The sequence below is a fragment of the Haliaeetus albicilla genome, chromosome 9 (genome assembly GCF_947461875.1).
Source record: "Haliaeetus albicilla chromosome 9, bHalAlb1.1, whole genome shotgun sequence".
Lineage (NCBI taxonomy): Eukaryota > Metazoa > Chordata > Aves > Accipitriformes > Accipitridae > Haliaeetus > Haliaeetus albicilla.
Genome location: NC_091491.1, coordinates 4,757,682 through 4,775,557, shown reverse-complemented (window position 1 = coordinate 4,775,557; position 17,876 = coordinate 4,757,682). Strand labels below are relative to the sequence as shown.

Below are 17,876 nucleotides of genomic sequence, written 5' to 3'. Positions count from 1 at the left end.
AGTTCTTTTAAAGGGTATAATCCTTACCTTCAAGTAACTCAAGACCTTGATCTCTACCTAGAACATACCACATGTAGTTAGAAAGTTGCCCAGGAACAAAACCATGTGTTTAAACTTTAATCACAAGGCTGTTAACATGATCTACTTAGAAATTATCTCTTTGATAAATCTTTAATCTTTGCCATCCCCTGTTTAGGATTCAAGGCATGTCAGTAGAACTGAGCAAAATGAAGTTAGTGCATGAGAAGTATTCAGATAAATCTGAGCACTTGTCCTGACACCTTTGAAAAAGCATTCAGTGAAATAAAAATAGTTTCTGCCACTTCTCAGTATTTCTATAGAGTTCAGGTTCTAGTATTTGTGTATTTGCTACCAACCTTATTCTTTTGTGTGCCACTACAGCTGTTAACAGTCAATTTGAGTGGTGTTCTACTGTGATCTGTCTGTGAGAAGGAGAGCAGCACTTAAATCCAGTCTTCAGTCATTACATTAAGATATTAAGGGGTTGCTTAAACATGACCTCAGATTCTTGGAAGCCAGAACTCTGCTCTTTGTGCTTCACTTCCATTCAGAAAGACATTACTCTGGTCTTTCTCTTTCCTGTTGTTAATGGAAGAAAAGCCACGTGGTGCTTGGACAGCTCACATTAAGCTGCCTTTACAGCTTCAACAAGCGTGAGTCCTCCATTTGCAAGTGGTGGCTAGATAGCTTGCTGTCCTTTAAGGCATCTGGCAATCAGCATTTGGTGAGGCAACAGCTTGTATTCCATACCAGAGAGGATCAAAGTACAGAGATCAGAATCAGTATTTCTGGTAACTGGCAGCAGGCATCTTGAAAGCCCTCAGCCAGGACAGGGGCAAGTTCCATTTAAAGTTTTTGTCTTCTCAAGTGATGTTATTCACAAGGTTCGTACCCTCGTCTCCTATATAGGCAGTAGTGCTGGACCATAAAAACAATATCAAAGATGATGGAGAAGACACCCAGGCCAAACTTGGTTGGGTCTCCAAAGATTAACTTCCACTGATCTGTCAAACACAAAATTAGAGAGTTAAGACTAACTCCTCAAGTGTAGTCTTGTCTCAAGACTACAAGGTCATGCCATACATATTAGAGAAGTTCATGTTTATTACATGGACTGCTTAGACACACCCTAAGACTGACTGTGGTGTACATCTTATGCAAAGCTAATTAATAACTGTTCCTGTTGTTTCTTCAGAATAGCTATTTAATTTTCTATCTTGAAGGAATACAAACAGATTCTTCATTCTTAGTATAAGAACAGCTACCCACACTATAGCACAAACATCATTCTCCCAAGATAACCTACCAGTTTATATCTGGTTTGTAACAGGATTTTCCTAACCCATTAAAAAAAGGCCCCACCACCTCAGTTCCAGCCTTACCGTTGTTGTACGACTGCAAAAACATCTGGAGGAGGCTGAAGCTTCCACCAGTGAAGTCTAGTAATACATTTCCAATACTCCATCCCTCAGTACTCTTCCGACGGAAATTCATGTATGCCTGACAGTGTAACAAGAAGTTGGTCAGCATGTCACATACAAGCATTCTCAAGATTAACATTTAAAACGCCTTCTGTATAACTATACTGTTTTTGTCACTAAAAGCCTTAATAAATAATCACTGCTGGTTTAGTCTAGTCAGACTTTCGAGAGCATACACTACAAGCTTAGGGTGACAGGAATATAGTATAAAAGCAGAAAAGTTCAGATTTACCTGTGGAAAATATTTTATCAGTGTGACTGCTAACTTAATGTAAGAGAAACAGAATAAGAACTGTAGCCATGTCATTTCCTCAGCTGCAGCAAGAAACAGTGTTGTAAATGTGAAGATCCATGCAAGTGCCAGTAGTCCAACAACAACTTTGGATACTTTCTGACCTGCTCTCTGAAAGAGAAATGCAGATACACTTAGACTGACCTAGGTCATACATCCCCAGACACACTGTAAGATAGAGAATATGCCCAGGACTATGCAAGGTTACAGTCCAAACCTGTTGTTGTACCAGTTAGGCTCATACCTCAAGGGAATTCTAAAATTAAATGAGTGCTACAGCAACCAGCTGTAGGTTTGCAAGAGCTGATGAGCAATACTCAACATCAATCATTTGGAACACCATTGTTCATGAGTAAGTGGGAAACAATACTGAGGCAGTATTCTTGAATATTTATGATGCCTATTATCAGTGCCACATCTGTAACAATCTCCTGAGTTCAGTCTGATGACATCAAGAGTTCCTATATATGCAAAAGGCTGCTAATGCCATTATGGTAAAAGATTCATGGTTGTCTCCACAAGAAAAGACTCTTGTACCTAGCAGTGCTGACAAATGGGCTGTTACAGTTTTAGATTTACCATCACCAAAGGAAGCACCCTAAGAGAGAAACAGTTACCACCTAGAGAAAATTGGCTGTTCAGATCAGAGGCTTTTACAATGGGAATTAAATAAAGAGCAACCTATAACAATCAACAGGAATTAAAGAACCACCTGACTATAACAAGCAGTCTCACCTGAAAAGGGTGAGAATTATAAAAGGGCCTTTGCAGCTGTTTTAGGAGAAAAGAAATTGAAAAAAGCTGAAAGTTCAAATTGCAGGGAATCCCTAAAGGCCTCTCCTAGCTTGAAGAATGCTCCAAGTAGTGAGAAAACAGCAAAGCACATACCAGCATTTGTACTGTGTAGAGTTCCAATATATGTGCTGGCTAGAGATCTGTTTGGGAACTTCATGAACTTGGCTGTTTGCCTTAGTTATTTTCAGTCCCTAAGGAGTTTACTTATAAGCCCAGAACATCCATGAGGCTGAAGTAGCTAAGCTTACTGGAGTTGCTACTAGTTCAGGAAAGATTAAAGGCATCTGGATTGTGAAGCCTGACTTCTTGAAAGACCAATGAAAGTGCAATGAAGAGGACTTTGAAGCCCAAGAGGAGTGGACGGGGAGTGGTGAGGTGCCCGGCAGAGGGAGCTCTGCCAGAGCTGACAGGTCAGACCAGCATTGAGACTTACCTCGTAGATGCAGCACTGAATTACAACGAGGAGAGTTAGAGCTACTGCGTGGAGACTGAAGAAAACATCATTGATAGCCACAGGGTTCACCCCACTGGGATAACTGACTAAGAATTCCTCCTAAATGTAAGAGAAACCAAAACCAGCCAAATGCCTTAACCGCCTTCTGTAGATACCCACCCCCCAGCAAGTATTAAGAGATAATTATGCTTACCTTAATAAAGGGAATCCAGAAGAGTCCAACATTAAATACACTGTATGCTATAAAGCCAGTAAGGTTTAACGCTATAAAGTCAAAGCTTAGTCCAACAACACTAGAGAAGCAGGGGGGAAAAATGTATGAGAAATATGCATCAGAGCATTACAGGCAGTTCAAGGGACAACTTCACCCTAGAATGTACTGATTTATAGGCAATTTTTGATGTAAGCGAAAGCTGCAGGCATTGTGACAATATGATGCTGCGAGTTCATCAGGAAGCAAGGTGAAATATCCCTCATATGCCATGCACTGGTACTCAAAACAGCTCTCACTGACAAGGTTGTGTCCCTGCTGTTTAACTTCACCCCTCCATGAGCTCAGCTAGTCTGATAAAACTATTCCAGCCTGAATCCATAGAAGCAGTAGTGCATCTTTGCTTAAAACAAATGCTTTAGTTTTCATATATAATATTGTTTCTACTTAGTCACTTAGTTTAAAGGGAGCTGGCCTAATCACAACACTAAAGAGCTGTCTGATAGGCAGCTTACAAGGAAGTAATCTTTGAAGGTGGTCATCACAATTGGCTCAGCCAGGTGATTTACAACATGACACCAAAGGGAATGGAGAAGTCTCCTCTATCACAAATTAGTATTGTATGCCAAACTATGGGATTAGGTGTCTGTAAGATGCACTTAGTTTCCTATGACCTGCATGCATAAAAGCTCACTGGGGCTGCATTCATTCAGGCCCTGTCTTTGCCTTGCTTTTTTCCCTAGTCTTTCCATGCATAATTCACAATAACCAGGATGGATGTAACTGAAGCTAGGAACACGATTTGCAGAAGTGCTTAAGTGACTTGCAAACACACCTTAAGACTCTTTACCTTTTTCGTCGCCAGTTCTCAAAGAGTTGAGGATAAAAGGAGATAGACCAGGCGAGGAAATAGATCCAGCCAATCACCTCATCAGCATATCTCACCACGATGCTATGAATCACTTGAAATTGAATCCTAGGTCTGATGGTTAATGCAAACAGAATTAGTTAATTGGTCTGTTCACATTTTTTCCAGCAGATTTTGCTTTGTTCTGCTTTGAGAGAGAAAACAGAGTCCAGGTGTTGAGACAAGACAATAAAGATTCAGAGTTGGTTTCAGTAGAGTTGTTCCCCTTTTCTTTTAGTGTCCTTGTTATGTTTAGAGCATCTCCCACTCCTGTCTTCAACCTACCCTTTCCTTCTTGTCTCACTCTTTCCTTTCCATTCTTTTAGAATAGAAATCTTCAAAAAGGTCATCTTGTGCCTATGGCTTCCACTCTCTTAGCATGAGATCTGTTATGCAAGCGCAGAGTTTCACTTTTCACGCTCTGCCAGCAAAGCCTCATGATTGTGCCTGCCCTGTTGAGCATTTCACGTGCTTACCTCTGCATTTGCTTTGAGTCTTAAAAGCGGAAGCAAAATGAGGAAGTAAAACAGGAGCACCCTGTTGCTCAGTAGCATCTGGGCAACAAGCACATACAATCCACCCCTCTCCATCTTGCTAGACTGCTTTCTTACTAGGGAGGACTGGCATCTGTGAAAAGAGGGCTCCCCTAACTATAAAGTAAAACACCTGTATCTCATGGTAGTTATGTGGGCACACAGCTGCATCAGGCTATTAGCCCTCCAGAACAAGTTCTGCACAGCAAGAATAGTATCCCACTGGACATTTACAACCAAATGCTTCCTGGATCAGAAAAGCTGACATGTAGTTTTGATACTTTTGGGAGGGGTTATTAAAACCAGACTAAGGAGCCATGAGAACTCACAATCTAGTAATGAAATCTAACATACCAAGACTATCACTCTGCTTCCATACCCTGTATTTATCTGAATACCTTGAGGATTGCTGGAGGGTCACCACATCTTCTCAACTACATACCACCCCATGTCCCATTAACTATTTAACTATAAGGAGGGAATAGTTACCCAAAGTTTAGGAAGCTGTAGGATAGTAAATGGAACTAAAAACCAGTTTCTCACCCAGTTAAGTTGGAATTAATGGTATAAAGATAAACTGTTACTTGTCCAACATCATCTGCTTTCACTTGGAAGTCTGCTTTAGTGTGACCTGCAGGCAACTGTACCTGCAAGGCAAAGTGGAGGGAAGAAAGAGGAGAGTTGCACCATACTAGCGGTAGGCTTTTCCATAAGGTCATAAGTCTGTTCTGTCACTTACTTCATCAGGCAGTTCAACAATGGTTCTGTGTTTTGATGAGTGTGTAATATTAAGAGTTATGACCAGGGTCTCATTTAATGGAGCCCTGTGAAAGCAGAAAAAAACAAGTTAGGCCTGTGCTTGAGTTCACAAAGATTGCTTCAGGGCTGCACGACAGTATCTGCTAAATCCTCACAGCTATTGCAAGCATAATTAACAGTCCATACACAACAGTACCTACCTAGGACTCAGGAACACCAGCACCAAAGTATGTTAGCACTGTACTATTTCTTTTACCTGAACTAGTGACAGGCACTAGACAGTTATATAGCCATGTTTTACCTCCCTCTTCTCCACACAGGTGGCAGAGCAAAGTCATTGCCACCTGAATCCTATCATTGTGCTTGTTAACCCTTTGTTGGTAAAGAGGAGCAGAAATTATGATCATGTACCTGGGGTGATGAGGGGCAGAAATTATAGCAGTGCAGCAAGACAAAACCAAAACCACTCTCAAATAAAAACCCTCCAGGTGACATAGTCCTGCACAGCTTTCCCAGAGAACTCCACTGAGCATTTGTCCAGGAGGTTTAATTGCACAGCAGCACATAAAATATCATAAGGTTCAAATGCGTTTACTTGTCCATGAAAAAAGTTACAATAACACACTTCGTTTGCAAAAATAAAAGTTCTAGACTGTTGCAGCCATCTTTTGCTATTGTCCTCTTTATCACAATTCTTGCATTTTCATCTGACTGTTCCCTTTACTCATACTTTGAGATCCCAAAGGGGAGGGGTGCATGTGTTTAACAATGCTTTCCTAGGAAGAGGCTGACATAGAAAAAACATGGGTAAACAATGCACTGTATTAAACAATGAGACTGAGGTGCATCAGCCTCCACTCTGGAGTAGCTGCATTTTTTTTGCTAGAAATGGCGAGTTCTGTTCACTTGGTAAAGTTTTTTTGGTGATCCTTCTAGGAAATGCAAGTTTCTCTTAAGCATCAGTTTTAGAAATGGAGGAACTGTAAGTTCATTTATTGAAGACAGTTCAGTAAGCTAATATGGGGCAGACAGTATAAAACATCTTTTCCCACTCAACTTCCTATACAAGGCATGGGATATTGTCAAAGGCCAACCATACATACAAGGCTGTTTGTGAGAATGCTGCACTATCTTGGCCCATACTGGTACTAGGTGATGTAATAGTCTACAAGTGGCCAGTCACACCAATGACATTCACTCTGTATGAACAATTAACTGAGTCTGCAGGAAAGCCTTAAGTATATAGCCAAGTCCTACCCGCTTGCTTGGCCCCCGTTCCAAAGAGAAAGTAAAGATGCAATCATGATTTTACCTCAGAGATATAGTGACATTTGTAGAACTTCCACTTTCTAAGGAAACCACTTCAGGGACAGACAGTACAATGACTCCATCTGGGGGGGGGGAAAACCCAAACAAACAGACAACCAAAAAACCCACACAAATCTCAATTACTATGAACAATGAATAACTCCTTTAGAAGAACTACCTACTTTCTTTTGTGATATAAACATTTTGTCCATTGGTACCTCCAATGTCAGTTTAATAAAATTAGTACACGTGATAAACAGCAAGAAGAGTACAGCTTATTTCAAGGCGACTAAACAACTTAAAAGGAGAAGTAAATAACTGTCACTTGAACATGTTACAAGGAAGCAATTTACATATTTGAAGTGCAACAAAAGCTCATGCTAAGAGAAGGCTATAGGTACTTCAAACCCACTCTGTTTCTTGATGTGATCCTAGTAACTTAGGAGTCGTAAATGCCCAAAATTTAGTTGAAAATTGTTTCTTAGGTCACAAGTTCAAACCAGGTACCCAGACGTTCAAGAGAATGTACATTTACTATCTTAATACTTCAGGAATCACAAGCACCTTACTATAGTGCTCTGAAATATTGCTATTAAAAGGGTACACTTTACAACAATCCAGCTATGTTGTACCACATCATGCTTTAAGAGAGGTCGAGATTCCAAGTGCCAATACAACTGATATCAAAACCATAAACTGGTCACGTCTCAACAGTTTTGACATCTGGAATCCAAGTCTATTTTATTCACTCTATGTTTAAAGGACACAAGAGACAAGAGGAAGAACAAAGAGCTATATAAAAATAAGACCAGAAATAGAGAGAGAAACAGGTTGCCAGGGACACTTTTTTTTTTCTTGTTGTCATATATTACACGGCATTCTTAAGAAGTTATTTAAGTGCAAGGGAGCGCTCCAGTTCACCACTGACTGTACCACAGACAGTATTTAATCTGCTTCTGCAGAGGTGAGTTCGGAGCACGAGGCAAGTGCTCCATTACAACAGTACCTCAGCATAGCACTCTCTGTGTATGAGCACACCAAGCCAAAGGTAATGTGTGAAAGAAGACACAGGCACAGGTCTCTCCAGAGAGGCTTGATGGGGATACTGCAGAGCAGCCCTCTTCCACATCTTACTGGTCTGGAGCTGGCCCCTCCCTAGGGGAGCCCTGTGGGCCCAAGCTGGGGTGACCAAACACTCACCGCCAGGCCCCAGCAGCACAAGCGAGAGGTACAGCAGAGTAGGGAGCAGGTATTGCATCCTCATGGCGGACAAGCTGCAGAAAAAGCCAGGAGGCTTTGCTCAGGACACACACGTTTTGAGAAGGCACCAGCCCATCCCCTCCGCTGGCAGCTCCCTGCAATGGTTCCCTCCCCAGCACCACGGCCCCCAGCCCGGCTGAGGGACCCTCAGCACCCCCGAGAGAGCACCAGTCTTTCAGTCGCTCTCTCTGCCCAGACTCCCCCGGGGACATCTTTACCTCACAGCTTATGCCGCTCCCGCCACACAGAGCTACCGCTCCCTGAGGGATTCCCCCCCCACCCCACCCCCAGCGCGGGACTACAACTCTCAGCAGCCACCGCGTCTCCACCAGCGCCCCCACCGCCACCCCAGCAGCGCAGTGCACGCTGGGACTTGTAGTCCCCGCCGTCCTTCCCTCAGGAGGCACGGTGAAGCGGGGCCATCCCACGCTTTATAGGATGCGCTAATACCGAGGCAGCAGTACCGAGGAGAGGACGCCTACCTCCTTCCCGCACCACAGCTCCGTCCCACACAACCCCGGCTCTTCCCTTTTCAGCTTCTCACGTGAGGCAGCCGCCTATCAACTTCCCGCCCAGCGCGTATCGCGCCGGTGCGGCCGCCCTCGGGTGCCATCTTGGGTGTGGCAGGGCAGGTTGGGCGCTGGGCCGGTGCCGGCGACTCTGTGAGGAGGGAGAGCTGGGAACAGAGGGAGGGCTCGTCGCTTTGGTTGTTTTTTGGTTTTTTTTTTTTAAGTTTCTTGTGAAGCTGCGCAGGTCACCGCGGAGGGCTGGGGAAGGGGCGGTTTGTCACGCTCAAGATGGAGGGATAGTGCTCAGGTGCTGCTGAGGGGAGACATCTTCAGCCAGAGGGCAAAGTCCAGGCCGCTTTACCAGCCCAGTTTGCCCAGTCTCTGCACGCTGCTGGGGTCGGAGCCCGCACTGCTTGTGCCCTTGGCACCCTTGGCTTTTGGGGCAGGTGCCGCCTCAGGGACAGCAAGGAGCGGTGTGGAGCTCTGCATGGTGGGTGTCGGTCTGGCCCCCATGTAGAGAGACCCGTGTGTGGTGGGGAAGGTGAAAGCAATCCCCTCTACCCGTGGCCATGGCAGGCAGCGAGGCAGCAGGCAGGCCTGCTCCTGCCTGCGTCCTGGGCATAGACCTGGGCACGACATCGGTTAAGGCAGCCCTATTGATGGGGGCAGAGCAAGGGCAGGTGGTGGCAGAGAGCTGCTCCAGGGAGACGCAGGCGCACACCAGTAGCCTGGAAGCTGGACCACAGGTAAGGGGTGGCAGATAGCGCTGCTGGCAATTTCAGGATACTGGCCTTGCCTTGTCGTGGCCAGGTTGTGTTGCTATGTTATGCAGACCTCAGTGGCTTTCCTGGCCTAGAATGGTGGAGATGGTTGTTGCATGCGTCTGTTGGTCTGAAAGTAGAATTAAAGTGCTCTCTGCTTACTGTTCAAGAAAGTCAAGTAAAGCTGCTTGTTTTAAGAAAGACCCAGGTTTTGAAAAGTTGCATAAGACAATCTAAAACTGTTCTCCCATGAACCAACATCTTGTCTTTGACGTTTCCAGTCAGGAAACAGCAGCCACTTGCCAACTGGAAGAGTATTTTGTACTTTAATGTGAGATGGAATCATAACTGGAAATTCCCCATGGAAATAACCAGGAGCATGTAGTCCTGTTAAAGATCTTTACATTCATTGTGTTGGTCAGTCTAAGAAAGGATGAATGGGAATCATAAAAAATACGTATCAACGTTCCTCTGGCTGTGTATTGTAATGAGTCCAGGGGCTAATTTCTGAGCAGAGATACCAAACAGGCCAGCCCTCCTCCCTACAGTCATGTTTATGCAGCCAGAAGTATGTATGCACAGATTAGTTCATATCTATATGTAGACTGTATTTGAATACCTTTGCTTATAATCTTCATGCTGGTCTGTCACAAAGTAAGCCGAATCTTTGAAGGTATGAAAGCTGGAATACAACTTCTCTTGTGGTATGGTTTGGTCCGTTTGCAGAGTAGATCAGTTTGCTGGGCAGTTCTAGGAATAGAGTATCCAGGATCGAAGTATCGGCATCAAAATCACCAGTGAGTAGGTAGGGAGGAGCTTTAGGAAGATGTAAGGGAGACTGCATGCCAGTCAGAACACAGATAATCCTCTTTGTGAGGAAAAAGATGACTAATATATGAGGTGAACTAATGAAAGCATGTAGTGAGTGTTAATGGATTTTAAAAGATACAGTTGAGTATGGTAACTTAGGAAATTAAGAATTATTTGGCCTTCAGTATAAGAGGCTGTTATCTAATTCTCAACTTGATAGTATTGGTTTTTAGTTTTTGTGGTTTTGTGGGGGTTTTTTCTTTTTTCTTTTTTCTTTCTTCTTTTTCTTTTTTTTTTTTAATTTAGTAGTGAATGTTATTCTAATACATGCTAATAAGCTAAATGAATTCTGTTCTTCTCTTCAGACTAGAGTAGCCTTGTTTAATAAATACACTGAGTGAATCCTAATGGTTTCATGCTCAGAATAATGCTTTATGATTGCAGGGAATGGAGCAGAATGTCCGGAGAATAGTAAGAGCATTGAATGAATGCCTTGCTGCTCTACCTCAGCAGCAGCTTCAAAGAGTCAGTCATATTGGCATTTCAGGACAAATGCATGGGATTGTGTTTTGGAAAAGAGATAAAGGTAACGTTAATTCTTTGGCATCCCTGTTCAGAGTATTACAATGCAGAAAATGAAATTTTAACACTGAGATGGTTTGTAGGAAACTGCTGCATGTTCACTTTGGTCTTCCATAAAACAGAATTAACAAGATCTTCTGTGGGAATTTTGCTTTAATTACTGGAATTTCAGCTACTGACTATAGTTAACGATGTTGTTTACACAGATTAGTTAAAGGATTTAGTGTTATGAGATCCCTGCAGAGTCAGCACAATTATTAATACAAAGGAGGAATAACATCTCTGTGGCTTGTTTTTTGTTTGTGCATCATATGCTATCTGCTGCCAGTTGAAACAACTTCTGCATCATGTGAATGACCTGGGGGCAGCACGAATGTTGTTCACCTCATAAAACACTTAACTAGCTGTTGCCCAGTATCTTAATACCTTCTAGTGATTCTGCAGTAGCAGTATTAGCAGTTCTGTGTATGCCTTGAAAAATAAGCTATGTTAGAATGTGCATAGCAGTAGCTATCCGACAGTGAATATCACTGTGCTATTTTGAAGTGCTGTTTGAAAGTACAGGAGAAAAATTAAAGTTCAGTAAACAATGTTTTCAGTCCTCCTCTCAAGGCATTTTTTTTTCCTAGCAAGTCATAGACTGTCATGTTGCAATCATCTTGCTTCTTATGCTTCTGTTAGTAGGAGATGAAAAAGGATTATGGTCATGATTCTGAATACTCGGCTGCTTGTAGAATGAAGGGCCAAGACCTCAGAAACAAAATCAACCACAGTAAGATAGTCACATGAGGCTTGATTGTGCACATACTCAAATAATCTTTGTGACAGCGAGGATATTTGAAAAATTCAGGCCTTGGATTGCCAGCCCTGTGAGGTAGGGATGGATTATCTTCTTGGCTAACATCCCATAAACCTACTGAAGTCTAAGACTTTCAGAATGTGGTTCCATGTCTTCTTTCTCTTTACCTTATGATGCACACATCTAAACAATTATACAAGTCTTATAATAATAGGAGTTACACAGATTAAGCAAAGGTTTATTGTAAACCACAGAATAGATTTCCCAAAAGTGCTGGCCACTGCCTGTCAAAAGTTGTCAGGGTATTAATTGCTTTAAGAGACACTATGCTATTCATTGCTGGTTGTAATTTTACGTTAAATACAAAAATTATTATAAAGAAAGAAATCCAAAGGCTGATGGACTGAAGGAGCTATTGCTTGCTTTCCAGCTGTCCCAAGGGCTGCATAACAAAGCTTCCTGGGTTCATGGTAGACATAGATTCTTATGCCATATCGGTTAATATTTTATTTGCTAAAGCCACATGCCACTTTTGTTTCATTTCTATCAAGTGAAAGAGGGTGTTTGCTCTCACTTGTTTTGAGTAGACTAAGTGAATCCATGCCCTTTGGGACACAAATTACATTTTTAATAGCATCCTTTAGGGTTAGATTTATGGTTAATAATATTTCTTAGAATCCATTTAAAACTAGGAAAGCAAACCAATTGAAAATCCAGTTCAAACAGATTTGATAGAACACGGAATTAAGGGAACCAAGAAAAAGTACATGTTTTCTTTGCATGTTTCACATAGTACTTCCCAGCTTTCATGGCTGCTTTTTACTGTATGAGTGTAACTTCAAATCCCTGTATTCAGCCCAAGACAGGCTCTTCTAGCCATATTTGTGCTAGTCAGTTAAGCAGCCAGGTCTCTTTTCTGACCTGTAGGACAAGGGGCACAGCACAGCTTGAAACTCCGCTCCCATCGCCAGCCAAAAACCAAAAGGTTGCTTCAGTTACGGAGTCAGCTGGAGACAGCGTGTATCCCCACACTGTGGCCAGACATCACCTGGAAGAACAGTAGTTGTCAGAGGCCAAAGCTGTGCCGTGGAGTGTGCTAGCAAACATCACATGACAGTGCTTGAGCTCAGCCTCTGCGCAGTCTGCTGCTCTGCCAGGACCGTATACTGCCTTTGCAGGACTGCTTGTGGTGAGCATGTCAGGGCAGGAGGTAGTGCCCTGGACCGAAGCAATAGCAGACATTACTGAGAAAGCTCTGAGAAGTTGTCATAATTTAGCTGAGGCCTTCACATGAAAGAATGTGAAGGTTTCATCAAAGGTGTAGGGTTTTCTGTTCAAAAGGAGCATGTTGGCTGGTAAAACTGAATTAAACCCTATTCTACCTTTGGTGAAGCTTCGTTGCATAGCACAGGGGAGGGATACTCTTTAGTACTTTGCAGTCTGTTGCTTAATACATATAGATCCAGGTTTCTTGTTGCTTTGGCTCAAAAGGCGATGAAACTATGTGCTATCCATCATAGGCAGTTTGTTACTAATACAGCCTCTAGGTCATGACACAGCAGATCCCAGATAAGGTTTATATGTGAGAGCTGTCATATCAGCTCATTACCTCCCATAGCAGAACCATGATTTTTTTTTTTTTTTGTGGGTCATCTGTTATTTGAGTTGTATCATTAATATCTCAAGGTGCAAGCTGCTTCTTCCTCTAGACACTAGGAGTGCTTATAGAGAAGGGAAGGCCTTGCATACCATTCTGTTTTAGCAAGGGATGACTGGCATTATGACGTTATCTAGGGCTGAAAACTATGACTAATTAATTTGATTACAGTCACTACTGGCTCTCTTTCTGCTTTTTTCCAATATATTTGACAAATTATCAAGGGTGTCCAGAAATGAAGAATGCCAGGCAGACTACACTGCAGGGAGTCACTGGACTTCTCAGATACTGTGTGTTTCAGGTTGCAAGTGGACAGAGTGTGGTACAGGCCCTACCTTTGAGCCGGAGGAGGTCAGTCATCTGATTACTTGGCAAGACGGCTGCTGCAGTCCCACCTTCCTCTCTTCTCTTCCTCTGCCACAGTCACATATCAGCTTGGCTACAGGATTTGGGTGTGCCACAGTCTACTGGTATTTAAAGAAGAGGTACATCAAGCTGTTTCACTGGCAGTTTCTCATCCTGAATTTATGTGACAACTAGTATTCCTGTAGCATGTTAATGCCACTACAGGCTGAGGAGCTGTGTTTCTCTGTAATCATAATAGTGATTAAGTAGTCAAAGAATATTTAAAATGTCAGTATTCAATATAAACTATATGCAACTGAGCACACAAGAGTCTATGACCTCATAAAAATAGTACAGATCTCTTTAAGAAAGAGAAAAGCTTTTGGCCATATAGTAACAGAAGCCTTAAAGTATCATAGAACAATTCTAGTCCATCCTACCACTCAGAGGAGCTCTGCTAATGCAGTTTGAACACTATAACTTTGCCTTGTGCAGATTGTGAAAAGTACAAACATGCCTAAAACAGTAACAGAGTTGCTTTGTCTGGTTACTGCCAGATGTGAGAACAAACAGTCCCTAAATTAATTTCAGTTCCTTCCTTCCTTAGACACTGAGATCCCTGTGAGGTGTTAGGAATGGTCTGCTTTGTTGTGGCATGTTTGCAGAGGATATAATTTTTCACTTAAGGCTTGGCATCAGCAAGATTTGCTCTTCAGTTTCATCTGCAGTATGCTATGTTCCTCAAAGAGCCAGTGTCTTTCTCTGCAATGAGTTTGGGTTCAATAAATGGGGAAGAACTTACTAGATCTTGGTTTCTTCCAGTGTGTGTCCAGAAAATATATGGAGCATGGCATGAACTTGCTTTAAAGCTGTATAAATGAGTCCAGCTGCTTTGTTTTGTTCCTGTTTTGTTTCACCATTTGGTACATTTCTATTCATATCATTTGTGGATCTTAGAGCAACTGCAGGAATTTACCTGTTTTTCTGAAATGCTCCAGGATCAACAAGGTGACATTTTTTTGTGCAAACAATTACTACCTTCCTGGTAACTTTTGCAACGGCCTGCTTTTGAACCTAGACAACTCATTCCTTAAAGCTGCTGTGTCTCCATCTTCCATCAGGAGATAAGTATTGCTGCTGTGGTAACAGCTTGGAAAACAAATTCCATTTAAAAAAACCAAACCAAAACAGCAAAATGCAGGTTGATCACTGAAGGTGGCTGTTTCATTTTTAGATAGGACCACACATGTCTGAAGTTCACTGTAGCAATGGAAGTAATCTTGCTCCCACTGCCTTAAAGCACCCCTCATTGTTTTTGTTTTTAAAATGTTTTGTTTAAAAGTCCAGATTTTCTGAAGTCTTATGATGCAGCTGGCACTATCCATGACTATGTGGTTGCCATGTTGTGTGGCCTGAAGAAGCCATTGATGTCCATCCAGAATGCTGCCAGCTGGGGATATTTTAATTCCAGAAGCAAAAGCTGGAATACTGACATGTAAGTGCTAAGGTCATTCAGTGGGTTTTGTGCATTGCTTGTGTCAGGCAATGTGAACACCTCTTTGGGCCCTAAGTATGAATGTGCTACAGATAAAAAGTGATTGAAAGTTACTCCTGATCAATTGTGGTATGGCCTGTACTGAAGAACTATTGAGAGTTTGCTCTGGTTTGTAAGGTATATATATTTAAATTATATAAAATCTGGCACGGTGTTTTTAGAAATACCTAAGACGGCGGTGCTGAGAGACTCATTATTGAGGCCTTGTATACCAAACTGTTCTCTCTCTTTCTGTGGTGGTATGGATGGACAAGTGCAGACTGCAGCCAAGGTGTTACCTCTGTGATGGTAAAAGACAGTTATTGCTCCCTAGTTCTTTCAGCTGAGCTCCTTCATAACTACTAAGACTTACTTGTGATAATACCTAAGAGTTGTTAGGCTACAGAAAGTCTTACAGGGAATCAGTTTGGGGTTTCATTTACTTATTTATTTTAATGATTTGCTCTTTCAGGGCCGAGTGCTAAGGCCTTATATATTTCAGAGCTTAGGTTAGGCCAGGACTCCAAGGTGAAAAGATCTGCTCATAAAGGTATGAAAGAGTGACAGAAACTTGCATTTGGCCTACTGAACTTCTACTAATCTGATGTTGTTGCTGTAGCAATATAATGTATCTTGCAGCTGATTGTGTAAGGAGTTTGTTGGACTTAACTCTTTGTGATTTGGTTTTGAACCACTAACTGCATGACAGCTTAAAGTTCTTTGACACCTAAAAGTTACTTCTTTTTGCTGTTTTTGTGATTGTTCCTTTACCCTGGAACTGCTTGTCCATATGACATCAGTAGGTTAAACGTGCTGAACATGTACTGCTGTATAATCTCAGGTAATCAGATTCCATATAAAGGAGAGCTATTCATCTAGACTATTCTAGTTTATCCAGCCCATTGAACTGGAATGCTGCCCCTGTCCAAGACAAAGTTTTCTAGATAGGTGAAAGCATCCATAAATCCAGCAGCCACAAATGTATGGTCAGATTCATCTGTGACTTCAAAGGGATCTTTGTAGTCATGCCACACATGCCTATACTGCTTTCCTGCAATAATATTGTTCTGATTGCAGATTGAAAAAATCCGGCTTTCCTGTTCACTTGCTTCCAGAGGTGGGAGACCCTGGCAGTATTGCAGGCAGGACAATCTGTGCATGGCATGGAATACCTAAAGGAGCAAAAGTAGGAATTGCTCTAGGAGATTTCCAGTGCTCTGTTTATTCCTGTCTGACTGAGAGGACTGATGCAGGTATGATAATTTTGGTATCTTACTTGGTTTTCTCATTGTCCTTCAGGGTATCCTAGTAAAACACTGATTTTTTTTTTTTTTTTTTTTTTTTTTTAATAAATTGTTTTTCTTTTTTCTTTTGTATTCTAGTTCTTAATATCAGTACCTCTGCTCAGCTGACTGTCTCAATGCCCTTGGGTTTCCAGCCTCCAGAGACACCAGATCCTTCCTCAGCTGTTACTTATTTTCCCTACTTCAATGATGACTACCTGGCAGTGGCAGCATCACTTAACGGAGGCAATGTGCTAGCAACATTTGTGGACATGGTGGCACGGTGGACAGAAGAGCTAGGTAAGCTATTTCAAGGGTAGCTTAAAATTGAGGTTGAGCAGCAAGGTAAAAGGAAGCTAAGGCAAAGGAACAAGCCTAGAGCTGTTTTGTCATGCCATACAGGGAACAAGGATGTAACTCTTGGGTCATGCTTGCTAGATCTCTGGAATTTCCTGCTGAAGCTTATGAACATGCTGGGACAGTCATGCTTGGACTCCACATTAACATTGCCTCTAGGTTTTGGGTTTTCTTTTGTTTCAAGAATGCAAGAGAATTATTTTTTGCAAGTTTTTCAAAAGCAAAGGTCAGCAGATTTGAGAACAGCCTCTAATTTTGTATGACTGCAGTCTAAAAGAGTCCCTTGATTAGATCAGTTGCTTTTTGCTGCGTGTTTTGCAGCACTCTCATGGATTTTAAGACTCAAACTCACGTAATATCTTCCAAGTGCTTTAAACATGGTCTTCACAGGTTTTTTCTAATAATCTCTTGGGTTTTGCAATACAGAAGTAAGCTCTGAAATTGTTCTTTCAGTGAACACTTGAAGTGAATTTTGTATTCACGTGCAATCCAGCCACTGAAGCTGAAGTCTGCCATTAGTGCCTTTAAAGATGTTATTTCGTGTAAGTTAGCTCAGTGTAGGCAAACAGCTGTATTACCAGGAAAGGCAGTTTCTGTAATCAGAAAAATATTTCTAGTATCACAGATTTTAGATACAATTGGATGGGAGAACTGTGGTTCATAATCCTGGAAAAACAGTTACCTTTGGGACACGGAAAAAGATACGCAATACTTTGCTGAACAGGTGGATCAGTGTCCGTTTTAAGTCTCTACATGTAAGAGGGATTAGTAACATGATGTTTCCCATCTGCAGGACTTCAGGTTCAGGAGCCTGCCATCTATACAAAGATAATCGAAGCAGCCTTGGCCCAAAATGACAGCAAACTCTCAGTCCACCCAACCATATTTGGAGAGAGACACATTCCTGAGCAGTTAGCATCAGTGACCAATATTGCTGTCTCTGACCTCTCCCTGGGTCATGTAACCAGAGCTCTGTGTCGTGGCATCGTTGAAAACCTCTGTTCCATGTTACCTGTGCAGCACCTGATGGAGATGGGAGTGAGGAGGATTCTGGGGAGTGGGAGTGCCCTTGCCAGGAATGAGGTACTGAGGCAAGAAGTGAAAAGGATTTTTCCATGCCCTGTCATTTACGGGAAGGATGTCGATGCTGCTGTGGGAGCTGCCATGGTGATGTTCCACAGAAAATAAAGTCATTGTCTGGAATGGCCTGAGATGCAG

At 42.3% G+C, this 17,876-nt stretch overlaps 2 protein-coding genes across 5 annotated transcripts; one reads left to right on the top strand and one right to left on the bottom strand.

Annotated features, from left to right (window-relative positions):
* Positions 1-102: 102 nt before the first annotated feature.
* On the bottom strand, positions 103-8,639 carry CTNS (cystinosin, lysosomal cystine transporter). Of its 2 annotated transcripts, none has more exons than XM_069791110.1 (11): positions 8,504-8,639; positions 7,962-8,035; positions 6,766-6,844; positions 5,434-5,518; positions 5,238-5,341; positions 4,105-4,236; positions 3,237-3,336; positions 3,023-3,142; positions 1,735-1,905; positions 1,404-1,521; positions 103-1,025 (listed from the first exon to the last, which is right to left on the bottom strand). In XM_069791110.1, the coding sequence occupies exons 2-11, from the start codon at positions 8,023-8,025 to the stop codon at positions 895-897; spliced, it is 1,104 nt and encodes a 367-aa protein (XP_069647211.1). In that variant the 5' UTR covers positions 8,026-8,035; positions 8,504-8,639; the 3' UTR covers positions 103-894. The 2 variants fall into 2 exon arrangements, with proteins under 2 accessions (XP_069647211.1, XP_069647212.1); XM_069791111.1 differs by lacking the exon at positions 8,504-8,639 and adding an exon at positions 8,240-8,305.
* Positions 8,435-17,869, top strand: SHPK (sedoheptulokinase). 3 transcript variants are annotated; one of them, XM_069791107.1, is made up of 7 exons: positions 8,435-8,565; positions 10,546-10,687; positions 13,441-13,624; positions 14,827-14,979; positions 16,096-16,271; positions 16,401-16,601; positions 17,452-17,869. In XM_069791107.1, the coding sequence occupies exons 2-7, from the start codon at positions 10,549-10,551 to the stop codon at positions 17,844-17,846; spliced, it is 1,248 nt and encodes a 415-aa protein (XP_069647208.1). In that variant the 5' UTR covers positions 8,435-8,565; positions 10,546-10,548; the 3' UTR covers positions 17,847-17,869. The 3 variants fall into 3 exon arrangements, with proteins under 3 accessions (XP_069647208.1, XP_069647207.1, XP_009910634.2); XM_069791106.1 differs by lacking the exon at positions 8,435-8,565 and adding an exon at positions 8,654-8,727; XM_009912332.2 differs by lacking the exon at positions 8,435-8,565 and adding an exon at positions 8,680-9,276.
* The last annotated feature ends 7 nt before the right edge of the window (positions 17,870-17,876 follow it).

Excerpts from the sequence above, each read along its gene's own strand:
- CTNS (XM_069791110.1), bottom strand. The coding sequence starts at position 8,025 with ATGAGGATGCAATACCTGCTCCCTACTCTGCTGTACCTCTCGCTTGTG. Across the intron at positions 5,519-6,765 it reads AATGTCACTATATCTCTGAG|GGCTCCATTAAATGAGACCC; the intron begins GTAAAATCATGA and ends CTGCTTTCACAG. Across the intron at positions 5,342-5,433 it reads TTGTTGAACTGCCTGATGAA|GTACAGTTGCCTGCAGGTCA; the intron begins GTAAGTGACAGA and ends TTTGCCTTGCAG.
- SHPK (XM_009912332.2), top strand. The coding sequence starts at position 9,100 with ATGGCAGGCAGCGAGGCAGCAGGCAGGCCTGCTCCTGCCTGCGTCCTG. Across the intron at positions 16,272-16,400 it reads GACTGAGAGGACTGATGCAG|TTCTTAATATCAGTACCTCT; the intron begins GTATGATAATTT and ends TTTGTATTCTAG. Across the intron at positions 16,602-17,451 it reads ACGGTGGACAGAAGAGCTAG|GACTTCAGGTTCAGGAGCCT; the intron begins GTAAGCTATTTC and ends TCCCATCTGCAG.